This window comes from Notamacropus eugenii, chromosome 1, assembly GCF_028372415.1.
Source record: "Notamacropus eugenii isolate mMacEug1 chromosome 1, mMacEug1.pri_v2, whole genome shotgun sequence".
Lineage (NCBI taxonomy): Eukaryota > Metazoa > Chordata > Mammalia > Diprotodontia > Macropodidae > Notamacropus > Notamacropus eugenii.
Window position 1 is genome coordinate 216,836,900 of NC_092872.1, and position 21,535 is coordinate 216,858,434.

General features: G+C 38.6%; 1 protein-coding gene across 6 annotated transcripts in view; it reads right to left on the reverse strand.

Moving 5' to 3' along the window:
• DNMBP (dynamin binding protein) overlaps positions 1 to 21,535 on the reverse strand; it is a 107,386-nt gene that overhangs the window by 40,846 nt on the left and 45,005 nt on the right. The window contains exon 1 of one of the 6 annotated variants that reach the window (XM_072627189.1): positions 5,470 to 8,426. The exons of the other annotated variants lie outside the window; for them this stretch is intronic. Coding sequence (XP_072483290.1) covers positions 5,470 to 6,625 — 1,156 coding nt within the window. The 5' untranslated portion in view covers positions 6,626 to 8,426. Of the gene's footprint in view, positions 1 to 5,469; positions 8,427 to 21,535 lie in introns of those variants that run through there. 6 annotated transcript variants of the gene reach the window in all.

Consider the following 21,535-nt stretch of genomic DNA (forward strand, 5'->3'; position numbering starts at 1 on the left):
GTAGAATGGAATGAACTCACCCAGAAAATGGAAGAAGGAGGGCAGAATTCAACAATATGGTATTTACAAGAAACACATTTCAAACATCACATAGTTAAAATAAGGGGTTGGAGCAAAATCTATTATGCCTCAGATGAATTCAAAAAAGCAATAGTAGCAATCAAGATTTTGCAAGGCAACAGCAAAAGTACTTAATTAAAAGAAATAAACAGGGGAATCATATTTTGCTGAAAGTTAACTCAGAGAATTAATTTTAATACTTAACATTTATCTACCAATTAGTATAGCACCTACATACTTAAAGGAAAAGCTAGAAATAGATAGTAACACTACAATATGTGGAGGGAATTCAATATATTCGTCTCAAAGTTAGGGAAAAAAAGCAGCTGAGAAAGATGTGAACAGAATTTTAGAAAAGTTAGATAAGATATCTCTGGCACTGGCAATTATTGAAGGGGAACTTAAAGGAACACATATATTTCTCAGTTGTTCATGGCACCTTTACAAAAACTGATCATGTATTGGAATGTATAAATCTCACAACCCTAGCAAATTGGGGGTGGAGAGGGGTTGGCAAAGAATAAATCATAAAAGGATAATTTAAAGATGATAATAATGAAATACCATACCCAAATTTCTGAAATACAGCCAAAGCAGTTTGTACAGGAAAATTTCTATCTCTAAACACAATCAACAAAAGAAAGAAAGGACAGATTAATAATTAATAGATTAATTAACTGCACATGCAACTAAAAAAACTAGAAAACTAGCAAATAAAAACTTCAATTAAACAACAAAATAGAAATGATAAAGTCAAGAAAGAGATTAACAAAACTGAAAGCAAAAAATGGATTAATAAATAAAAGTAGGAGCTGTTTTTTTGGAAGGGGAATCCTAAATAAAAGATATACCAAATTATCAGTATCAAAAATTCAAAAGGAGAATTCATAAAAAAATAAAGAATAATGGATATAATTAGAAGTCACTTTATCTAATTATATGCCAATAAGATCAGCTACTTAGATTAATATTTACAAAAATATAAAATACACAGATAAACAAAATAAGATAGAGCACTCAAGCCTCTCAAGAGGAGAAAAACTAACTGAACATAAATAAACTCCCAAAGAAAACCCAGGACCAGATGAATCCAAAAGTGAATTCTATCAAACTTTCAAAGAAAAATTAATTCTAATATTACACAAACTGAAAATATAGTAAAAGAAGAGATACTAGAAAATTCTATGACACAGATGTAGTCCTGATACATAAACCAGGAAGAATCCAAACTGAAAAAGAAACTATTAGACCAATATCCTTAATGAACACAGATGCAAAAATTTTTAAATAAAATGTTAATAAAGAAGTTATAGCAACAAAGACTATACACTATGACCAGGTCAGATTTATACCTAAAACGCAGGACTGGTTTAATATGAGGGAAATTATAAACATAAGTACCGTATTAATAATAACAAGGACAAAACAAATAATGCTTTTCCCCTAAGAGATGCAGAACAAGCTTAAGACACATGAGGAAATAAAGGAATAAATAGGACTTTTCCTTAACATGGTAAATAAAATATATAAAGTATAACAGGATAAATCAGAGTCATTTCCAATAAGATTAGGGGGTGAAGCAAGGATGTCCACTGTCTTCATTTCTATTTGATAGAGCGTTAGAAATGCTAGCAAAAGCAATAAGACAATTAAAAGAAATTGAGAGAATAAGCATAGGTTAAAAGAAATGATCACTTTTCTTGCAGAGGAAGTGAGGGTAGACTTAGAGTAAACCCTGAAAAGTCAACTTAAATTGACTGAAATAAAAACTTCAGCAAAGTTGCAGGAGATAAAATAAATCCACACAAATCAGTACTTCTGTATGTTACTAATAAAATCCAACAGGAAAAGAAAGAAAAATTTCATTTGAAACAACTATAGAAAGCACAAAATACTTGGGAGTCTATCAAAAACACACGAGAACTATAATTCAATTATAAAAGAGCTTAGAAGTAAAAGTGAGGTCAATAATTTGGAGAGACATTGATCTTTTTAAATCTTCATTCGCCACCAGCTGCTCTGCTTCATGCTGACTCCACCATCATCACGGCCCCCACCTTTTTTCAGCCTCCTTTCTTTTGTATTGTCTTCCTCCTTTAGAGTGTGAACTCCTTGAGGGCAGGGACTATTCTTTCTTCTGGTTTCCCCAGAGCTTAGTATAAGTAGGCATTTAAACGTCTATGAAAAATACTAAAAAATAGTATTCGTTATATAGTAAAAATACTAAAAAATGCTATTCGTTATAGATGGCTCTCTGGGAGAAGGGGAGGGGATGCTAAGGGAAATTACAATGATATTAAAAAACCCAAAAATATCAATAAAAATTTATTTAAAACAAAAAAAGAACTCTGTTCAATGCTATGATCAACTATGATTTCAGAGTGCTCATGAAGGAGAACAATGCCCACCCTATCATAAAGAGATGCTGGACTAATAACTAATATGCAGAATGAGTAATGCATGTTTAGATGAAGGCAACATGAAAATGTGTTTTACCTATGTTTAGATGACACAAGTGTTCTGTATTTCCGTTTTTTCTTTTCATCTTTTTTCCTTTTCTTCTTTTTCTTTCTTCCCTTCACTTTAAGTGGGTAGGTGGAAGAATAAAAATGTAAGTGCTTTATAATTCAAATAAATAAAAATTTACTTAAGAAAAAGATGTGCAAGCACCTGTAAAGCATATGCTTGCTTGGCAATATTCTTAAAAATATTCCTATAAGGCTTCCATCTGATATAAGATGTTTTGCCAAGGACACATAAACATAAGAAGTTTTAGATTCATGAGATCAGAGATCTTTCCCAAATACCTCATTTGACAGATAACTAGAAAGTTTAAGTGAATTGTCCAAAGTCAACTTGACTATACACCAAAGGACCATTCCACAACAAGGTTATGATCAATTCAAAGGCTGAGAGATCTCAAAACTAAAGATACAGAATCTGGAAGAAATGATAATACCTCACCTCTCTATCACTTAAAATGCCACAAAGTCCAAAGTAGAACCTGAAAAATATGGATCAAAGGGTGTGGCCCAGGAGGGGGTATAGAGAACAGAAATGTATAATCCGGTCTGTGCTGCTGCTGCTTATGGACACGATGTGACATGCGCACAATGCACACAAGGACACAGGTCCAGAATCTATGTCCCCAGAATTGAAACAGCACAAGGCAAGGAGTGTATGTGAGAAGAGAAGCAATTACATCTCCCCCCTTAGGGGTCATTAAGCACTCCGTGTGCAAAGTCTTATTTCCATGTTAAGGGGAGCAGGTATTGAAAAGAGAAGGGAAAAGAGGTCTTAGCATCCTTTTCACCTTAGCTGAACTTGACAAGTGTAAATCTAGAATGTAGATCTGTGACCCCCAAAACACTAAGGACTGATGTAGTCACCTTCAGATTTACCTTACCGGGCATACTCTGAACTGCACCAAACCATCTCCATAAAAACTTTAGACTTAACTTGTACCTCTCACTGGGGGAAGGATAAGCTGACTTGGGGCTGACCTAATGCTCAAGGTTATAGGATAGCAGGACCTCATAACCTGTGACATAAAGGCAATGAGACACAAAATGATGAAATGGATTCTGCCGTACCAGTAATTCCCTTGTTCATGGCCCTGAAAAATGATAAATTTGTACTAGATTATTTCCAGTCTAAAACTGCTTTCATTCTGATTAGCACTTTCTATTGGAGGTGCCTCCTACATGCTGTATTGGCCCATCTAATGAATGGAAAACATTATATTTCTGAAACAATAGCAAAATTTAAAATCTAGCTTTAAGAAATTAATAGGAGTATCACTTCTGCAAAAACAAGAGAAAGGGAGGTCAAACTGGGAGAAAATATAATATCTGTAGTGAGAGGCATGGAGGAGAAAGCTGTAAATGCAAATGAAGTCAAGTGGGTCTGAGCTACAAATCTTCAAAGAGATCACTGGGCATAATATAACACACCCCAGAAGGAATGTGACTTCAGCAAGTCAAACACAAGGAAGACCACATATTCCAAAGGAGTCTGGCACTTCAATACAATAAGTAACCAAAGAAAGGAGGGAGAAGCCACAAAGGCAAGGGAGAACTACAAAACAGGAGTGATAAGGAGTAGGGGGAGACAATCAGTATGAGATCAAATGCAGCCACATACTACCTTGACTCCAGGCCATCTTTGGAACTGCAGGTCTACTTTGGTTCAGAACAACCTCACTGAAGATTCAAACTCAGAGGATCACTCAGAGAGCCAAAGAAGTTGGGGAGTCAATCTAGGCATTTAGAGCTGCTCTAGGGCCTTTTATGGTGATTTATGTTTCAAATCTAATTTTTAAAAAACCCATATAGCATTTTAAAGTTCATAAAGTACTGTATAAATACCAATTCATTTGATTTTCACAACAGTCTTATGAGGCATGTACTACAGATACTATTAATTCCGTTTTTACAGATGAGGAAGCTGACTCAAAGAGATTAAATGATCTCCATGACGATACACCCCATAAACTTGGATTCAAAGCCAAGTGTCACCTGATTTTAAATTTTTCTCTTTTCACTACATTATGATTAACTGGGAAGAGAGCTGGTCTTAAGCAACAACCTGTCTTAGATTCTATAGATCTTCAACATGGAGGAAAGTTTCAGTTCAGGCTACAGCCTGAGTTCTACACTGAATCAGAGTTTCACTCTGAAGTTAAGAATTCTTCATTTCCTTATGTCTTCCTCTCTACTGACTACATAATGGTCTGACTCTACACGTCTAAGAATGAAATGAAGTCAAACTTTAAGACTAAGAGCAACACAGTGTACCCTAAGTCTGATCTTTTGCATAGATAAATTCTATTTCAACTATGATAAGTAGAATGAGACAGTAAATTAAGGGTTAACAGAGAGCTCATAAAAAGAATAATTAAACAAACCCAAGCAAAGGTCACTGCAGAGCAGGAAGAAAAGAGAAATAAGCAAGAAAAAAACAGCAAGAAGTATAAAGAAAAAAATACATCAGTATTTTTTAGTCAGATCAAAGTTAATGTTAATTTTGGATTTTTTAGTGTGGTAGACCCCATAAACAAAGTAGGATAATATAGAGTTATTTTATTATTATAGTTCTTGGGTTATGTATTCTGATCATCCATGGAGCACTGCATTCAAAATAAAGTAAGATCCAGAGTGAACAGAAAGATTATTTTAGTTACAGACGCTAGAGAGAACAGTGAGGCACCCAGAAAATGTCCTTGAGAGAAATGCATTACACCATTATGTACTCTTCTGCTCTCAAGAAATACTTCAAAAGCGTCTCAGAATAAGGCTAGTCCTTAAGGTCAATCTAAGGAAGAAGGCAGTGATATGGTCACTACAGTACTAAGGGGCCCCAAAGTGGGAATCACTTTCCCAGTCTATTTTTAAGCAGCTCATTTAGTACCTTTTCTCCTCCTGTTCTGCACAAACTCTGAGTGCCTCAGGGTGCTGGGCGCGGTGCGTCGGTAACAACTGTTTCTTCCCCACAAGTCTGAGCCCCTCAATTTGTCTTCTTCAAGATCCCAGACCTGCCTCAGTTCTGAGGGGCTTCGAGGAGTCCCAAGCTGATAGCCTTTAGTGTCTTTTCTCATAGTCTCCAAATTATCCAAGGAAAGCTTTCTGTCTTTCAGTGACATGTCATTGCAATTATGTTCCAGATCTTGAAAATCTGGGTCTCTGCAGGCCTGAAGTTTATACTTACAGTTTAGAAACTGAGTGCCATACCCTTCACTTTTACGAAAATTGATCTGTTCAGAGCTATACTGATCAATAGTTTGAATCTTTGGTTTTAGGCAGGAATTGTTTTGATAAATATTTCTACTGTCTATGCCCCAGTTGACAGCCTTCTTCCTACCTTCACTGTCAAGGTTAAGATCTCTGCAATCTACATACTCATTGTTAATATCTCTATAATTCCTAGTTTCATAATGCAAATGTCTATGGTTCCTTTCAAAGCAATTAGCTTTCCTAAAATCCTCAGGTTTATCATTAAAATTCCTGGGGTACATATACCACTGTTGAAGGTCATCAAAATGCCCCAAACAATCATCTAAAATCCTGCAGTCAGTCCTCTGCCTACCAGTTTTTTTATAATCCTCAGAATCATAATCCAAATTTCTGTAATCTGCAAAGTGGTCATTAGACTTCTTCCAATCTCCAGTTGTCTGGTCTAGATCTGTTCTTTCTGTATAGCAGTCATCCTTATTTCTGTAATTCAGTTTCCCAGAGTCTACATCTTCCAATTTCATATAATCACCACGGTCTTGATTGATACTTTTTGTAGTCTCAAGATTTTCATAGTAACAGTCTGTGTTCCTGGAGTCAATACAGCTTGGTTCAGCCTTTCCAAATTCCCAATAACCACAATTCCGTTTTTTACAGTGCCGGTTTTGTCCCTCAGTCCTGTATTTCAAATCCAAAACATGTTCTCTATAACGACTATTCACTTCTGTAATGTTTCTTTTTCGTATACTGCTACAATCCTCATACTCCCAGCTAGGGATTCTATGCCCCTTATTCATGGTCTCTGCTTCTTCTCGAATCCTTTGGGGTTCGCCCATATTTAATATGTAATGAACCTGGAGTGTGGACACATTCTCCACTCCACAACTCTCTTTCTTCTACAGATTCATCGCTGTGCGGAAATCCAGGCAGGTGCAGCTTGGCCCAGGGCTGTGTTCCTCCTTCAGATATTTCTCTATACTAGGCACTCCCTTCTCCTGATGCCTTAACTGGAATCCAGTAGAGTATGTAGTTATTTAAACCTAGGTACCCAATCAGTAAGTGAGCTGTTTTATCTTTCCCCATCTGGGTTGGAAGGTAATTAGTAACTAGTATCACGTGACGTTCTTTGGCAGCGTTGTTCGGTGTTTCCCTTGAGCTAGTCAAACAGGCTTGGCTGCTTTGTCACAGTAAAGGCTGGAGGCCTTTTGAACTGCTGGGAGCTAGGTAGGGGTGTCAAGAAAAGCTAGGTGAAGGGAAACTACCTTAAAAACTCTTGGATAAGTGGTCAAATCAAATTATTTCACATGGAATCCAAACAGCCCCCCAATTCTTTTTCCTTTTCTTCTCATTTCAGAATCCAGTTTTCTCTTCTCCTTCCCTCCAAAATTCAAGCCCCCTCCCTCCACACTCCAGAGGTCAGCTTCTTTCTTTCTCTAGGGCTCCACTGCGGAAAATATCGGGTTACCAAAAACAGAATAATCAAATTCCAAGATACTACCACTAAAACTCCTAGATATGCTGAAGAAATGAAAGAGAAGAATTATCTCCTCCTACTCCAGTCAGATGAACAGATAATTCCTGTGCAAGAGAATATATGTGGAATATCAGACTTCCCCAGAAGACATCTTCAAAGTCCTTACTAAAGTTTAGGCCCTGCCCAAGAAACCTCAAGAATATTCATGTTCTTCCTTATATTTAGAATTATAAAGGCTTTTCTGCTCATCTCTTTAATGTCTGAGTCCTTAAACTTCTGTCCAGGCCCTGATCATGGCATAGTAAAAAATAATGAGATGCAGAGAGTTGGGAGACCTGGCTTCTAGTCTCAGATGTGCTATTAACTGGTTGATTAATGGTGACCAAGACCCTCTGGGAGCTTAATCTGTAAAATGAGATTAGGTCTTAATGTTTCATCTATAAAATGAGGATGTTAAACTTGCTGAACTTTAGGGTTCCTATGAAATCTATGATCTTAAGTTTCCTTGAAGCATTAAAATTCTACATGCCTCCTTATCTCAAGCCCCTAATATATTATACATCCTGTGAGTACTCTACTGATATACTTAAAGTTTTTCTAGATTTAAGTTCCCCTTAAACATAGTGAATCTGTGTCCACTTGTCCTTGGCTCCTCATGCAGGCCATGCTGAAGCCTTTTAAGTGGCTGATAAGCCAGAGCTTCGTGTCAGTTCGTCAGTCAAGTCAGTCAGTCAACAAGCATTCGGTAAGCACTTACTCTGTACCAGGCACTGCACTAGGGATGCGAAGAAAAGCAAAAGGGCTGGTTTTAACTCTTGCCCTCCTGATGGGCACACTGTAATGGGAATGACAACTTATAAATAAAATATAGGTATATAAAAGACATATACAGGATATATGAAAGTAATCTGAAAGGGGAAGGCCATTTGTGCTGGAAGATGGGGAAGAGCTGGAGTGAGGGGACTTGAAAAGGCTTCATGGAGAAGGGAAGATTTGAGTTAAAGTTTCAACAGATCAAACTGATCTCTTTCCTCAGGTCCTCAGGGCAATAAAGATTTCCATAGTCTTTTAAACAAAGCTGGGGAAGCCCAAATTCCCAGTCACCTAGCCAAAGTAAGGCACGTGGTAATAGCCAAAAGACCGATTTCTGGCCAGTGAGGAATCTGAATACCAAGTAGCTGGTGCCCAATTCCTCAGGCATCCCCTCTCCACCCCCACCAACATGAATCAGCACCAGTTCCCTGTCCATTACCTCCACAGAAAGTTCAGGTTCCCTACTGCCCCCTCCCTTCCCCCCACCACTCAGTGCCTGGTCCTATTTGGCCGAGATAAAAACTCAAAACACCACAAAGTCCCACAGATCTGATGGCCATTTGGAGCAGACCATCCTTCTTAACTGAGACCCCCTTATATTGTAAACAAAGTTGGCTTGCTCTTCTTTTCTCGGCTAGTCCCCATCTCATGCTGTATTCAGTACTGTGGCATGTGCCTTCCGTCTGTACCCTGGGATCCCAAACTTCACTCAAATTACATTCAGACGAGAACTGCGGTAACTCTTGAGGACAAAGAGCTGTAGCAGCAGTGAAAGAAGCAATGGCTCCCACCTGCCACAAGCTGTATTATCTCCCTATCAAGTTACCACATGGTTACATAGTGGTGCTGTCTTTTTTTTCCTGTTATGTTTATTCTTTCTTGATTTTATATAAATAAGTATCAGAGAAAGAATGGATCAAGTTATCACCTTGTGAGCTGTGAAAAGCCAGAACATGCAGAGTTTCAGACACTGGAGCCCAGAGCAGAGCTTGCCAGTGGCTATAGCAGAAGTCTCAGTGAAGAGTCACCCCTGAGCAGCAACCTGATTAAGCTATCCCAGCAGCGAATTAACCTAGCAGCCAAGACAGCAAGTCCTGCAAGAAAAAAAGTGAACTTGGCAGGACTGTAGAGTTGATACTCACAACCATTTTGTGAGTCTACTATTCCCAGGGTATAGAACAGTAATAGAAGAAAATGAACTCCTAGTTTCAGAGATTTTTGTACTTCAGGCCTTGCTGTATGTTCTTAGTATATATTCGTTTGTAAAAACTAATGTTAATTGCTTAATTGATATTGAGAAGAGATAAAATGATCAAAATAACTTTAGGGTAGTAATCAGTGATTAGCTGATCTTCAGTAACCAAGTTGACTGATATCAAGAGGAATTCAGTGGATCTGAATTCATGAGTGAAGCTTCAGGGTTACCTGGAGAATCCTGATGGGAGACCTAACTGCCTTCCTGGGACCTGTGAGGGGTGCACAGCCAGCAACACATTTACAGAACTTTTTGGTTATGATGTAGTTTGCTGTTTGCTTCAGTTCTCTATACCTTCTATAATCACTAGGCTCTAAGAACAACTCAAAACCAGAGACTACTAACTTTCTTCATAAGTGAAATTGCTCTGAGGGGGTACTACTACTGAATTCATAGGATACCCACTATTCCCTCTTCTAACCACCAATGCCACTATCCCAAATGCATTCACCACACTGAGTAAGGTAAGGGCAGACTAACATCAATAAATCACTAATAATTTGTGCCTAGCAGCACTGACCCAGTTCCTAATGTGAATGCTGTTGCCTTACCACTAGTCAAACTGATTTTGTCACCAAATCACTGGGCTAGCAAAACAATTTGACAGGACTTCAGTGATTCATAAATCATTTTGAGACACAATGTAGAATAATGACTAGGAATTGAGGGATATGGATTCTAGTCCCAGTTCTGCCATTGCCATTTAACATTTCAAGGTCCTAGTTTCCTGCCCTGTAAAATGAGAGGGTCAGGCGAGATAATCTGTTTTCTTACAGCTCTCACAATCTATAATGCTATGATCTGACAAGACCTTCCAAGAATGATTATGGAGGGAACTTTGTTCCTTCTAGAGCAAATGAAAAGTCTTAATATAGCTAGTATGATAGAAAACACACCTATTAAAATCAATTGAGAGGAGATAAAAGGGAAGGATAAAGAATGAGTCATAGGCACATTAGGTATATAACAGGACAGCAGAAGGAAATAAAAATGAAATTAAGGACTTCTGACTCAGAAGTCTGGGTTAGACTCATCTATCAGTGAGAAATTGGAATGGCAATACCTATCTGCTTTCAGTGTACATCTTCTGTGACTCAGAAATGATTTCAGGGTTTCCTTCTAGGACCTGCTTTTACTTGTAAGTATTGATTATTTAGCAGATGCTTTGCTACTTTCTGTGTTTATCACTTTAATAGACAATGAAGCAACTGTCTCAGTTCTGCATCTACCTGTATATTTTGCACTATTCTTGAACTTAACTGAATTCTGGTGCAACAAGACCTTTGAAGAGGAAGATATTTGTCTTGGTTCCTGCAGGATTAGAGAGAGACACAGACAGACAGACAGACAGACAGACAGACAGACAGACACACACACACACACACACACACACACAGAGATGAGCTGCGGAGAAGGAAATGTGATAAGTGATCTCAATTTTCTTCTCTTTGCTCAGTCTTAATATCCCAGATGAGAAAGAATATCTCTAGATCCTGGTCCTCCTACTCTATAAACTTGTCGCTTCACTTTCCATAACAGGAATTTCCTGCTGTTATTTATACCAATAATTATACTTTCCCTCTGTTGCTTTAGGGGACTGGATATCAGGGGTAATGCCTCCATTATATCTCATGATATTCTATTTACTACCATGTAACAGTCTACTTAAGTTCTCCAAAGCTCAATTGCTCAATTTTTTTCATCTATAAAATAATTAGCTCGGACTAAATAATCTCTATGGTCTTTTAAGTCCTGTCCTTCTCTACAATTCTATCATCTAACTTACATCTAATAACTATGTAATAAATAAATAAAAACCATGTGATACAATTCCTACCTCCCCGAAAGTAGTGCTTCAAATGAAATGTAAATGAAGTCAATTAGCCACAAATAAAATCCTCAGTTATTCAAAATATGAAGCTGATTTAAACCAAACCATCTGAGTCTGATTATATGAAAAGTAGTTCAAGAACTTTAAGATATCAGGTAAAATTGGAAGAAATGTGATAACCTCTTGCTCTTTTTGGTTAAGCTTTCATTAGAATGTGTTGCCCTACATATGAAAGCATATAAAATCTGACGTTAACGTGAATACCATAGGATAAATTCAATGGTGACTTCTGTTTTGTATATTAAACCCTTAAGGGATCCATCAGATCCCTCCTAAGGTAAATTCAGCAGAGTGTATCTCATATGAAGCAGGCTTTTCAGAAGAGAAAGAAGGGGATAATTTCAGTCTCAGATTATCCTGGATCTGAAGGATACCAAAGAGGCTAGAACTAGTTTTAATTTGAAAATTTAAATCAGTCAGTCAATAAATACAAGAGATGTTATAAAAATAAAATCAATAAGCCTTGGCAACAGATAGGATATGGTGGGTGAGAGAAAGTGAGGAGTCAAGGATGACACCTAAGTTGTAAGCCTTGATAACTGGGAGGAGGATGGTACCACTGACAGTCATCGGGAAGTTCAGAATGGGAGGCAGTAGGGAGGAAAGATAATGAGTTCAATTTTGGAAATGCTGAGTTTCAAATGTCTACTGGACATCCAGTTTAAGATGTCCAGTAAGTAGTTGGAGATACAGGAGTAGAGGTCGGCAGAGAGGTTAGGGCTAGATAAATAAATTTGAGAGTCAGTAGTATAGAGATGATAACTGAATTCACAGGAGCAGATAAGATAACCAAGTGAAATAGTGTAGAGAAGAGAAGAGGGCTCAGGACAGAGCCCAGTGGGTCACTCATGGTTAGCAGGCATGACCTAGATGAAGATCCAAAAAAGGAGACTAAAGAATGGTCAGATAGTTAGGGGGAAAAACAGGAGAGAATGACATAAAAACCTAGAGAGTAGACTGTATTAAGAAGAGAGTACCTGATAGTATCAAAGGCTCTGGAGAGGTCAAGAAGAATGAAGACTGAGAAAAGGCCATTAGATTTGGCCTTTTCCGCCACCTTTAGGTGATGCTAAAGTAGTATTGCGGGTTCCTAAACAGAATTTCATCCTCAGACCTAACTAAAAGGGCAGTGTAATGTAGAAGACACTTCTAAAGGCACTGAGACTGAGACAAAGGCACTGTCAGTAGTACCACCCTCCTCCCAGTCATCTCCTAAAGGCACTGAGTGAGGAGGGAGCTTGGTGTAGCAAACAGACTGATGGACTTGGAGACTTGGGTTCAAATCTGAACTTTGAACTCATGAGACAATCATTTAACCTTTCTGAGGAAAGTGTTTTATAAATGTTTTTAAGGGACAAGAGCAGGATCAGTGATTTCATTGATTTAGGGAACTTTTGGGTGAGGAAATTCCCTCTACCAATGAAGAATGGCATCTTCTTTGAAACATATCAATTGACAAGTATTTATTAAATGCCTACTACATATACCAAGCACTTTGCTAGTGATGGGGATATAAGTACCAAGAATAAAACAATCCCTGCCAACATGGAACTTACATTCTAATGAGAAAGACAAGAAGTATAGGCATAAATGTATAATTAATATTTATAGATACATACAATGTACTTAAGTACACTATTTGGTGAGGGAGGGTACTAGCAGTTGGGATTATTAGAAAATACCTCCTGCAAAAGAAGAGAACAGAGCAGGGTCTAAAGAATTAGAGTGATTCTTCAAAGTAGAAGTAAAGATATTAATAGTGTACACCAGGTATGTGAGATTACCTGTGCAAAGGCAGGGAAATAGGAGGTAGAGGGTTTTAAGAAGCAGAGGAGACAATGTGGCTGGATCTCAAAATGAGAAAGGGCAGTGATGGTCAATGAGACTGGAAAAACTGAGTTGGGGCTTCAGAAAGCTAGTGGAGCTAGTCAGAGAGGACAATTTGGCAGAAATATGTACCAGGGCTGGGGCTAGAGAGATGAGGCAGAGAAACCAATTATACAGGGCTCCGAGCTGTGGTAGAAGTGGAAAAAGAAGTGGTCAGGTCAGATGTAAAGGCAGAAAGAGCAAAGTATGGCAAATGACTGGCTGTATAGGATGATGGAGAATGAAGAGGCCACTGAGTGCTCAGATTATGAAACTGCAAGACTAGAAGAATGATGGTGGCTTCAACAGAAAAACGAAAGTTTGGAAGAGGAGGTCTAAGAGGAAAGATAAGTTCTGTTTGAATATGGAGCTCAAGATGGCTCTGAGATATCCAGTTTTAAAAATCCAGTTGTCAACTGAGGACAACCTAAAGGTCAGGAGAGAGACCAGAGCTGGTTTATAGTAGAGATCTCCGAGTCATACGCTTTGTGGTGATGTTAAGCTGATGCCACCCTGAAAAGAGGGCAGAAAGCCTGGAAGAAAACCTCAGGGAGCCTCCACAGCTAGGTGTCTTAAGATTGCTACTCTTAGAAAGTTGACTATAATTTCTTGCCAAACAGGCTGCCTGAACAGGAGGCAGTCCTTCTGATCTGTGAGTAGATGGAGAAAAACAAATATGCTGAACTTGCCTAACATCTGGTTCAGGGTGTTGGCTCTGCAAAAAAAAAGCAGAATTTCTTCTTGCTGCACTCATCCCAGCATGCAACAGTAATTTTAATGAAGTCATTCAGAGCCTTAGACAGAACATTAGTTTCTCCTTTTACGAAAAGCTCCCTAATTTGAGTTGGAAAGCCTTGAATTTGTTTGATTAGTTGAAATCGACATGCTAACCACATTTCCTAAAGCAGTCTTCAACACACATATTTTGAAAATTATCTTCTCAATCCCAGGAAAGGGATATTGGCTTTAATAGAGTATCAAATTTCTAATTTCACTGTGGCTTTCTTGGAATCCTGTTCTCTTCTCAGTTAAGTGATCCAGAGTAAGACACACAATATGTTCCTGCCTCTCCCAAGCATGGGCCCTCTCACAGACATTCTCAGAGGTATTCTTGAGGCTTTTCAGGACTAATTTTTCAGGACTGAAAAGCATGCACCATTTTGGTTAACCATATATGTTCATGTGTACTCTTTTTGTATTTTTGCAAAAAAAAAAAAAAGACTTCTCTGGTAATGATGCTAATTTCTTCATCTGCTTAGCATTTTTAAAAGAAGGTCTAGCGTAATGGATAAAATGTTGAACAATCTGGGTTCCAGTTCCACCTCTGAAACATAATCATTGTATGACCCAGGCAAGTAACTTAACCTCTATGTGCTGCAAGCAACTTAAAAAAAGGTATTCTGAACTTTAAAACACATAATTACACATACACATGTGCTTTCTACATATATGTGCACACCCATACATGTGCATATTTCCATACGACAGCAAAACAGAAACAGAAGATTCTATGTGGAACTGTTTCCATCTCATGCCACTTACTTTTAAAAATAGATTCCAAGGGTTATTCCTTGTCTTTGTTTCCTTTTGAAGCTTTTCCTCTTCTTTATATTTGAAGACATTCAATGCCATCTTTTTTTGACACCATTACAGTAAACATGCTTTCCTCCCCCTAACATCCTCCCCTCCCAACAAAAAGAAACATACTCTCTACTTCCTAAAAGAGAAGCGAGGAACTCAGGCTGCAGATTAAGACATATATGAAGTGTCCCAAAAGTCTAGGAGCAATTTTAAGCTTTTTTTTAACTTAAGAAGTATAAATACTACAAATTTACCAAAAAAAATAACATCTGAAAAGTTACTTATATTTCCTAAAATATTGAAACAAGATTAAAATTCCACATACTTACTTTGTGCCATATATCACTATAGTAGATGTTCACATTTTGTAAAAACTTTCATGACCTACTGCTCGGTGACTGAAAAAATTGTTGTTTTTTAAACAGCATACTTCAGTCTGTATTCAAACAACAGCAGTTCTTTCTCTGGAGTATGTGGATAGAATGCTTCATCATCCTTTGAGATTGTCTTGGATCATTGTACTGCTGAAAATAGCAACGTAATTTACAGTTCTTCATCAAACAATATTGCTGTTACTGTGTACAACATTTTCCTGGTTCTGTTCAATTTACTTTGCATCAGTTCATGTAAGACTTTCCAGGTTTTTCTGAAATCATCCTGCTTATCATTTCTTATAGCACAATAATATTCCATTACAACCATATACTAGAGCTTGTTCAGCCACTACCCAACTGACGGACATCCTTTCAAGTTCCAAAAGAACTGTATTTTTAATACCAACCTTATCATCCAGAGAACATGACCCCATAAGAAAAAAATCTAATGGAGATAGATCAGGCCACTGAGGTGGTCTAACATGAGGATCTCCTCTACCTACCATTGGTCTGAGAAAGTGTCATCCAAAAACTGTCATAAATGCAGTAATGATGACAAGGTGCCCTGTCTTATGAAAATTTTAATTTATGTGGAATTCACAAAATTAATCATATAAAAAAGAAATACACATAATTAACTCTGAGGTCACATTTTTTTGTAAGTTGTTGCATTTATATTTCTGAACCACTCTGCCCTAGCTTAGGGTTCCGTAAACATGTTCATTTCTCTCATAATAAACTTAGTTTTTCACATAAGTTTTGTGAAGTTGTAATTGCCACTTGACAGAATCTATCAAAACTTAAATCTGCACTACAACATTAGAGACAGGGTACATTTTTGGGTCATGGCCAAAGTAGAAATTTGCTTTGTTTGACTGCATATTTGTTACAAGGTTTTTGTTTTCTCTTTCAGTGGGAGGTGAAAAGAAGAGAAAATGGATTTTTGTAACTTGTAAAAAAAACTAAATTAAAAAGAGAAAGAAAAGAAACAGTAAACAGAATCTATCTGCCAAGAGGTGTGTTCCTATGTTCTGCTGTTCAGGAGAAAGTCTAGATTAGAAGGATACAAAGACGTGTGGAGGTGCTAATAAAACCTACTTGGTAGACTGATGTTTCATATGAAAATAATCATTTTCAGCTTCAATGCCAAAAATCTCTATTTTATATGCTGAGAACTAACAGAAACATAATGATAAACACAAATGCATGCATTTGTATATGTCTATAAAAATCAAAAAAGAAATTTAAAGACAATGAATAGGGTAGGGATCCTGGGGCTTTTCCTCAGCATTTTCTACATTGTTTAGCAAAGCAAGAAAAAGCCATTTAATAAGGAAATAGGTAACAGATTAAACCCATTCAAAATAAACTTTAGTCCTCCAAATTTAAAGTTGCTGACATATTGAGACACGGCTCTTTTAACGTATTAAAAATTAAAATCCTATTATTTACAGAAGCACAAATCAAAACTCGGAAAATTACATATTTAAAATCAATTGATATTGATGCTGGTATTAAAAACTATACAGGCAGCGCAGAGTCGAGATGGCACAGTATGGACAGCAACCCATCCAAACCCTTTAACATTCCCCTCTAAACAACTTTAAAATAACGCCTCAAATCGAATTCCGAAGTGGCAGTGCCAATGACAGGTTGGGGTGAGGCATTTTTCCAGACTAAAACAACTGAGGAAGTCCACAGGAAAGGTCTGCGACAATGGGGCAGGGACTGGCCCAGAGCCCATCCAGGCTGCAGGCCTTGAAGAGGCGGGCACAGCAGCGCAGCAGCTCTGGGAAAGGTGGTCAAACAACTGGTGGGAAACATCACAGGGGACCCCCTGCTGGCACTGGCTGCAGGAGATGGCAGTGTTTGGCAACTCTGTTGCCGTAGGCAGTTTCTGGGTTGTAGTTCCAGTGTGGAGAAGAGTGCAAGAGTTGCTCACAAGGGCACAGGGGCCCCGGCTGGGTAAGAGCCAGAGTGTACCCCGAGACAGCAGCGACCACGCCTCTCACCAAGCCATAGCACCTCAGCAGCGCTGAAAGCGTGAGACCTCCGGAACCAGCTCTTCTCTGTGCATGTCACCTATGTGTCCACACACACACACACACACACACACACACACACACACACACACACACACACACACACACACACACACACACAGCTACCCAGAGAAAGTGCGCTGATACTGGAGAAGAATAACCCTTCCAAATGATGAGGGAAGTGCCTAACATGCGCCAGGATCATCTCATCTGAACCTTAACACCCCCTTCTAGGCCGAAGAAATGGCGAGCTAATCCAGGGTCACAAGCTGCCGAGCGCTCGGGTCCGAGGTTAAACCCGGACCTTCCTGACTCCGGGTCCGGCACCTCCATACCTTGGATCAATTCTGCCCTCATCGGAAAGGGATAAATCACACAGCCCCCCACCGCTCTCAGAAATGCGTCAAGCTCTAAAGGGAAAAGTGAGAACAAAGAGGAGGAGGCGTCTAAGCGGATAACACTGGGAAACGAAGGGTCACCCCAAAACAGACTTCTTGATGCAGACAACGACACGAAAGGGTGGGCAAAGTGGAGAGGCCTACCCAGCACACCGCCCCGCCCGCTAGAGGGTTTGGCGTGGCTGTCACGTGATCTGCCAAAACCAACCACCGTCAGCCTGCCTCTGGAGACACTTGATTGGTTGCCCGGGGGGGGGGTCACGTGACAGACGCATGCGCACCTGCACTGGCCTCGTGCTGTGCAGGCCTCACCCGGAAGCTAAGGGAATGCCTTAGACTGGCTCACAAACTGGGCTATGTGAATGGAATGGAAGCATCGGCGGGAGTCCAATAAGCAGAAGCACCATTTCCGTTCAGAGCAGGCTCTAGCCGCTTCCCAAAGCTCTCGCAGGCCGCACGCTACCCTTTTCCTCTCAGAGACGTGACGGGCACAAGGTACACGCCATGTTTGTGGAGGTGGCCACCGCGGATCCGAGTGTCTTCACCACACTGCGGTCATTAAGGTTTTCCCCCACGATATATTTTTCATTCCCAGGTGAATGTGGGCACTCTCAACCCTGAACGTTCAAGTCAAAGACCGTTATTTTTGGAAACCAGAAATACATTTTTGCAACTATCCGATTTACATTGTGCTTTCCATACTTTATACTTACTGTTGGAAACTGTCCATCAGAAAATCATTCCTCAATAAATTATTTCGTGACTTAAAATGAACAAAAAAACTAGAGTGCTTACTATATGATAATTATTTCTACATTTAGGTTGTGCGTGAGAAAGCATGAACACTTGGAAATTGTGTTTTGCCTATGATATATCTAAAATTCTTTGAAAACAATGGGATACCAATCACCAAAATAACCTAATGATGGCTAAGGAACAGAGGAAATCAGGGGAATATACTGGGTACACAATACATAAGTACTAAAACAGCTCTGAGATACCACCTCACACCTAACAGACGGACTAACGTGATGGAAAAGGACAAATGCTGGGAAATGTGGGAAAATCAGGACCCCTATATACTTTAGTGATTTGTGAGCTGGTCCAAGCATTCTGGAGAACAACCTGAGACTATGTCCAAAGAGCTATAAAACTATGCATACCCTTTGACATAGCAATACCATTATTAGGTCCGTATCCCAAAGAGATCAAAGAAAAAGGATATATATGTATTTATATATTTATGACAGCTCTTTTGTGGTGGCAAAGAACTGGAAACTGAGGAGCTACCCATCAGTTAGGAAAAGGCTGAACAAGTTACGGTATATGAATGTGATGGAATACTATCATCCTGTAAGAAATGATGAAGGAGATGGTTTCAGAAAAACCTGGAAAGACTTATGTGAACTGATGCAAAGTGAAATGAGCAGAATCAGGGAAACAATTTACACCCTAACAGCAATATAATAAATATAGTTATGAAACTTTCAGTAACTCTGATCAACACAATTACCCACCACAATTCCAAAGTACTCACCAAAAAAAACACTATCTACTTCCAGAGAGAGAACTGATAAACCCTGAGTACAAATTGAAGCATTATTTTCTTCACTTTCTTTATTTTCTTGCTTTTTCTTTTGCATCATGGCTAATATGGAAATGTTTTTAATAATTTCACATGTATAATTGATACATTGTTTGCCTTCACAATGGGTAAAGGAGGGGTTAGAGAGAATTTGGAACTCAAATATTTTAAAAAGGAATGTTAAAAAAATAACATTAAAAAAGAAAGAAAGAAAACAATGAGGTTGGTTCTGGTCCTGATCTATCCCAAGATTCACACGTCAGGTAACTCCATATTCCAGGTAATTCCATATGATGTGAACATGGATGCCAATCCAAGTATCATCAGATTAGAAGGACACCAAAGACACTATCATCCTGCTGATGCAATAAATGTGGTCAGCAGAACTTCTTCTGGTACTGTATTGCTGTGCTAATGAAAATTATGGGAGGTCCTGGAATTTCTAAAGTACCAATACATCATGTTCCCAAGGTAAAACACAACTGTTTCCAGGGGCATTCTATCTTTGAACTACTAGCATCTCCAAACTAACACCAGAAGTAATCTACTGAGTTGGAAGTCAACTTACAGGATCATCAGATATAGAGAAATATATATATATATTTTTGTCATTCAGCTATTTGTCATGTCTGACTCTTCATGAACCCATTTGGTGTTTTCTTGGCAGAAAATATTGAAGTGGTTTGTCATTTTCTTCTTCAATTCATTTTACAAATGAGGAAACAGAAGCAGAATTGTGACTTGCCCAAGGACACAGAGCTTGTAAGTATCTGAGACTGAATTGAACTCAGGTCTTCCTAACTCCAGGCTCAGTGCTCTATCCACTGTGCCACTTAGCTGTCCTATATATTTATATATTGGATATATATTTAGGGCTAGAGCTATAGCCTTAGAAACCATGCAGTTCTAATTCCTTGAGACTCGGATGAAATCACTTGCTGAAGGTCCCAGAATAAGTAGCAGAACCAAGATTTGAACATTAGCTCTCTAACTCAAAATCCAATGCTCTTTCCAGTATAGCAAAATACTGATCAGATTTTAGAAATAGTATCATCTGAACATGGCTATGGATCTCAGTCTACTGATTAGCAATTGGGACCTTATCATCCTTCTGAATTTTACAGAACTATGCTTTACCCCCTAACATGTTATATTACACTTCTAAACCCTCCCTAATTCTCCCCATATAGCATATAAAAAACAAATTTCTTACTGGAAAAAGCGGGGGGGGGGGGGGGGGGAATAAGGGAATTCAGCATACGCAGGTATAAAAAAGAATTTTCTTGACTCCAGAACTCATAGAATCATAGATTTAGGGCTAGAAGGGATCTTAGAGGACACTGCATCCATTCCCCTCATTTAAGAGATGAGGAAAATGAAGCACAGAGAGTAAGCAACTTGCCCAGCATCACACAGCTAATAAATATCTGAGGAGAGATATGAACCCAGGTTTTCTTATCTCTCTCTAAGTTTAACACTTTAGGGATTACCTCACACTGCTTTTCATAGGATCCCAAGAAGCAATAGTGATTCAACCAAACCTGATATCCTCAAAGAGCCTGAAGGGCATATGTAATCACTTCTCTGAGACTGGTAAGTCTAACGTTAGTTACTTTGCTATCCTCTGCTTAGAGATAACAAAGAAAGGTGAATACACCAATAGACTGGGAAAGAAAGCTGGGAAGCAGTTACAGAACTAGGTCTCTGTAGGTTCTAGTACAATTGTGAAGGCAACCCAGCCACTGCTGCTGCCTGAGCCTAAGTTGTAGGACTACAGTACTGCAAAGGTCAAAGGCTAAGGCTATCACTCAAAAGCTCTGGATCTGGTCAATTCTTTCCCTGCCTGGCATGGCTGTTTGTGCTGCTAGGTACCTAGAAGAGTTCTATGTAGTCACATGAGAAGACAGTATAAATAGCATGTCTGTGAACTAAAGGTGTAAAAATGAACGCTGTCAGATTGGATATGGATACAGACAGAAAATCTAGAGATGATACACAATTAAATCAGTATTTACTTAGTGCCTCCCATATGCTCAACACTATCTTGGATGGAATTAAACACTTAAGAGACTGATAAGAATGCAAATCAAAAGTAAAGTTTACCTACATGAAACTTAACCTACACTCTAGATTTTTACTTAGCAGTTAAAAATAACTTGAAATATGAACAATGGCTAGATATTAAGTCAGCCTTGGAAGTAATTTCTCTACTTATTTAGTGCAAAAAATTCTAGGATGTGGGTAGAAATGAATGGTGACGTTACCCATTTACTACCAGAGTATTCATTCACCGATTCAACATTTTCTTGGAGGTGGGAAGGCTAAAGAAAAAAATTTAGACGGCATCATATTTGTACTAAATAGTGTGAAAACAGAAATTTCAACCTTAAAGAGCAGAATTCCAGAACATTCAGGCACAACAGCATGGCTAGACAAATTCATGGTAAAGGCTAGAAAGATCAAGAGA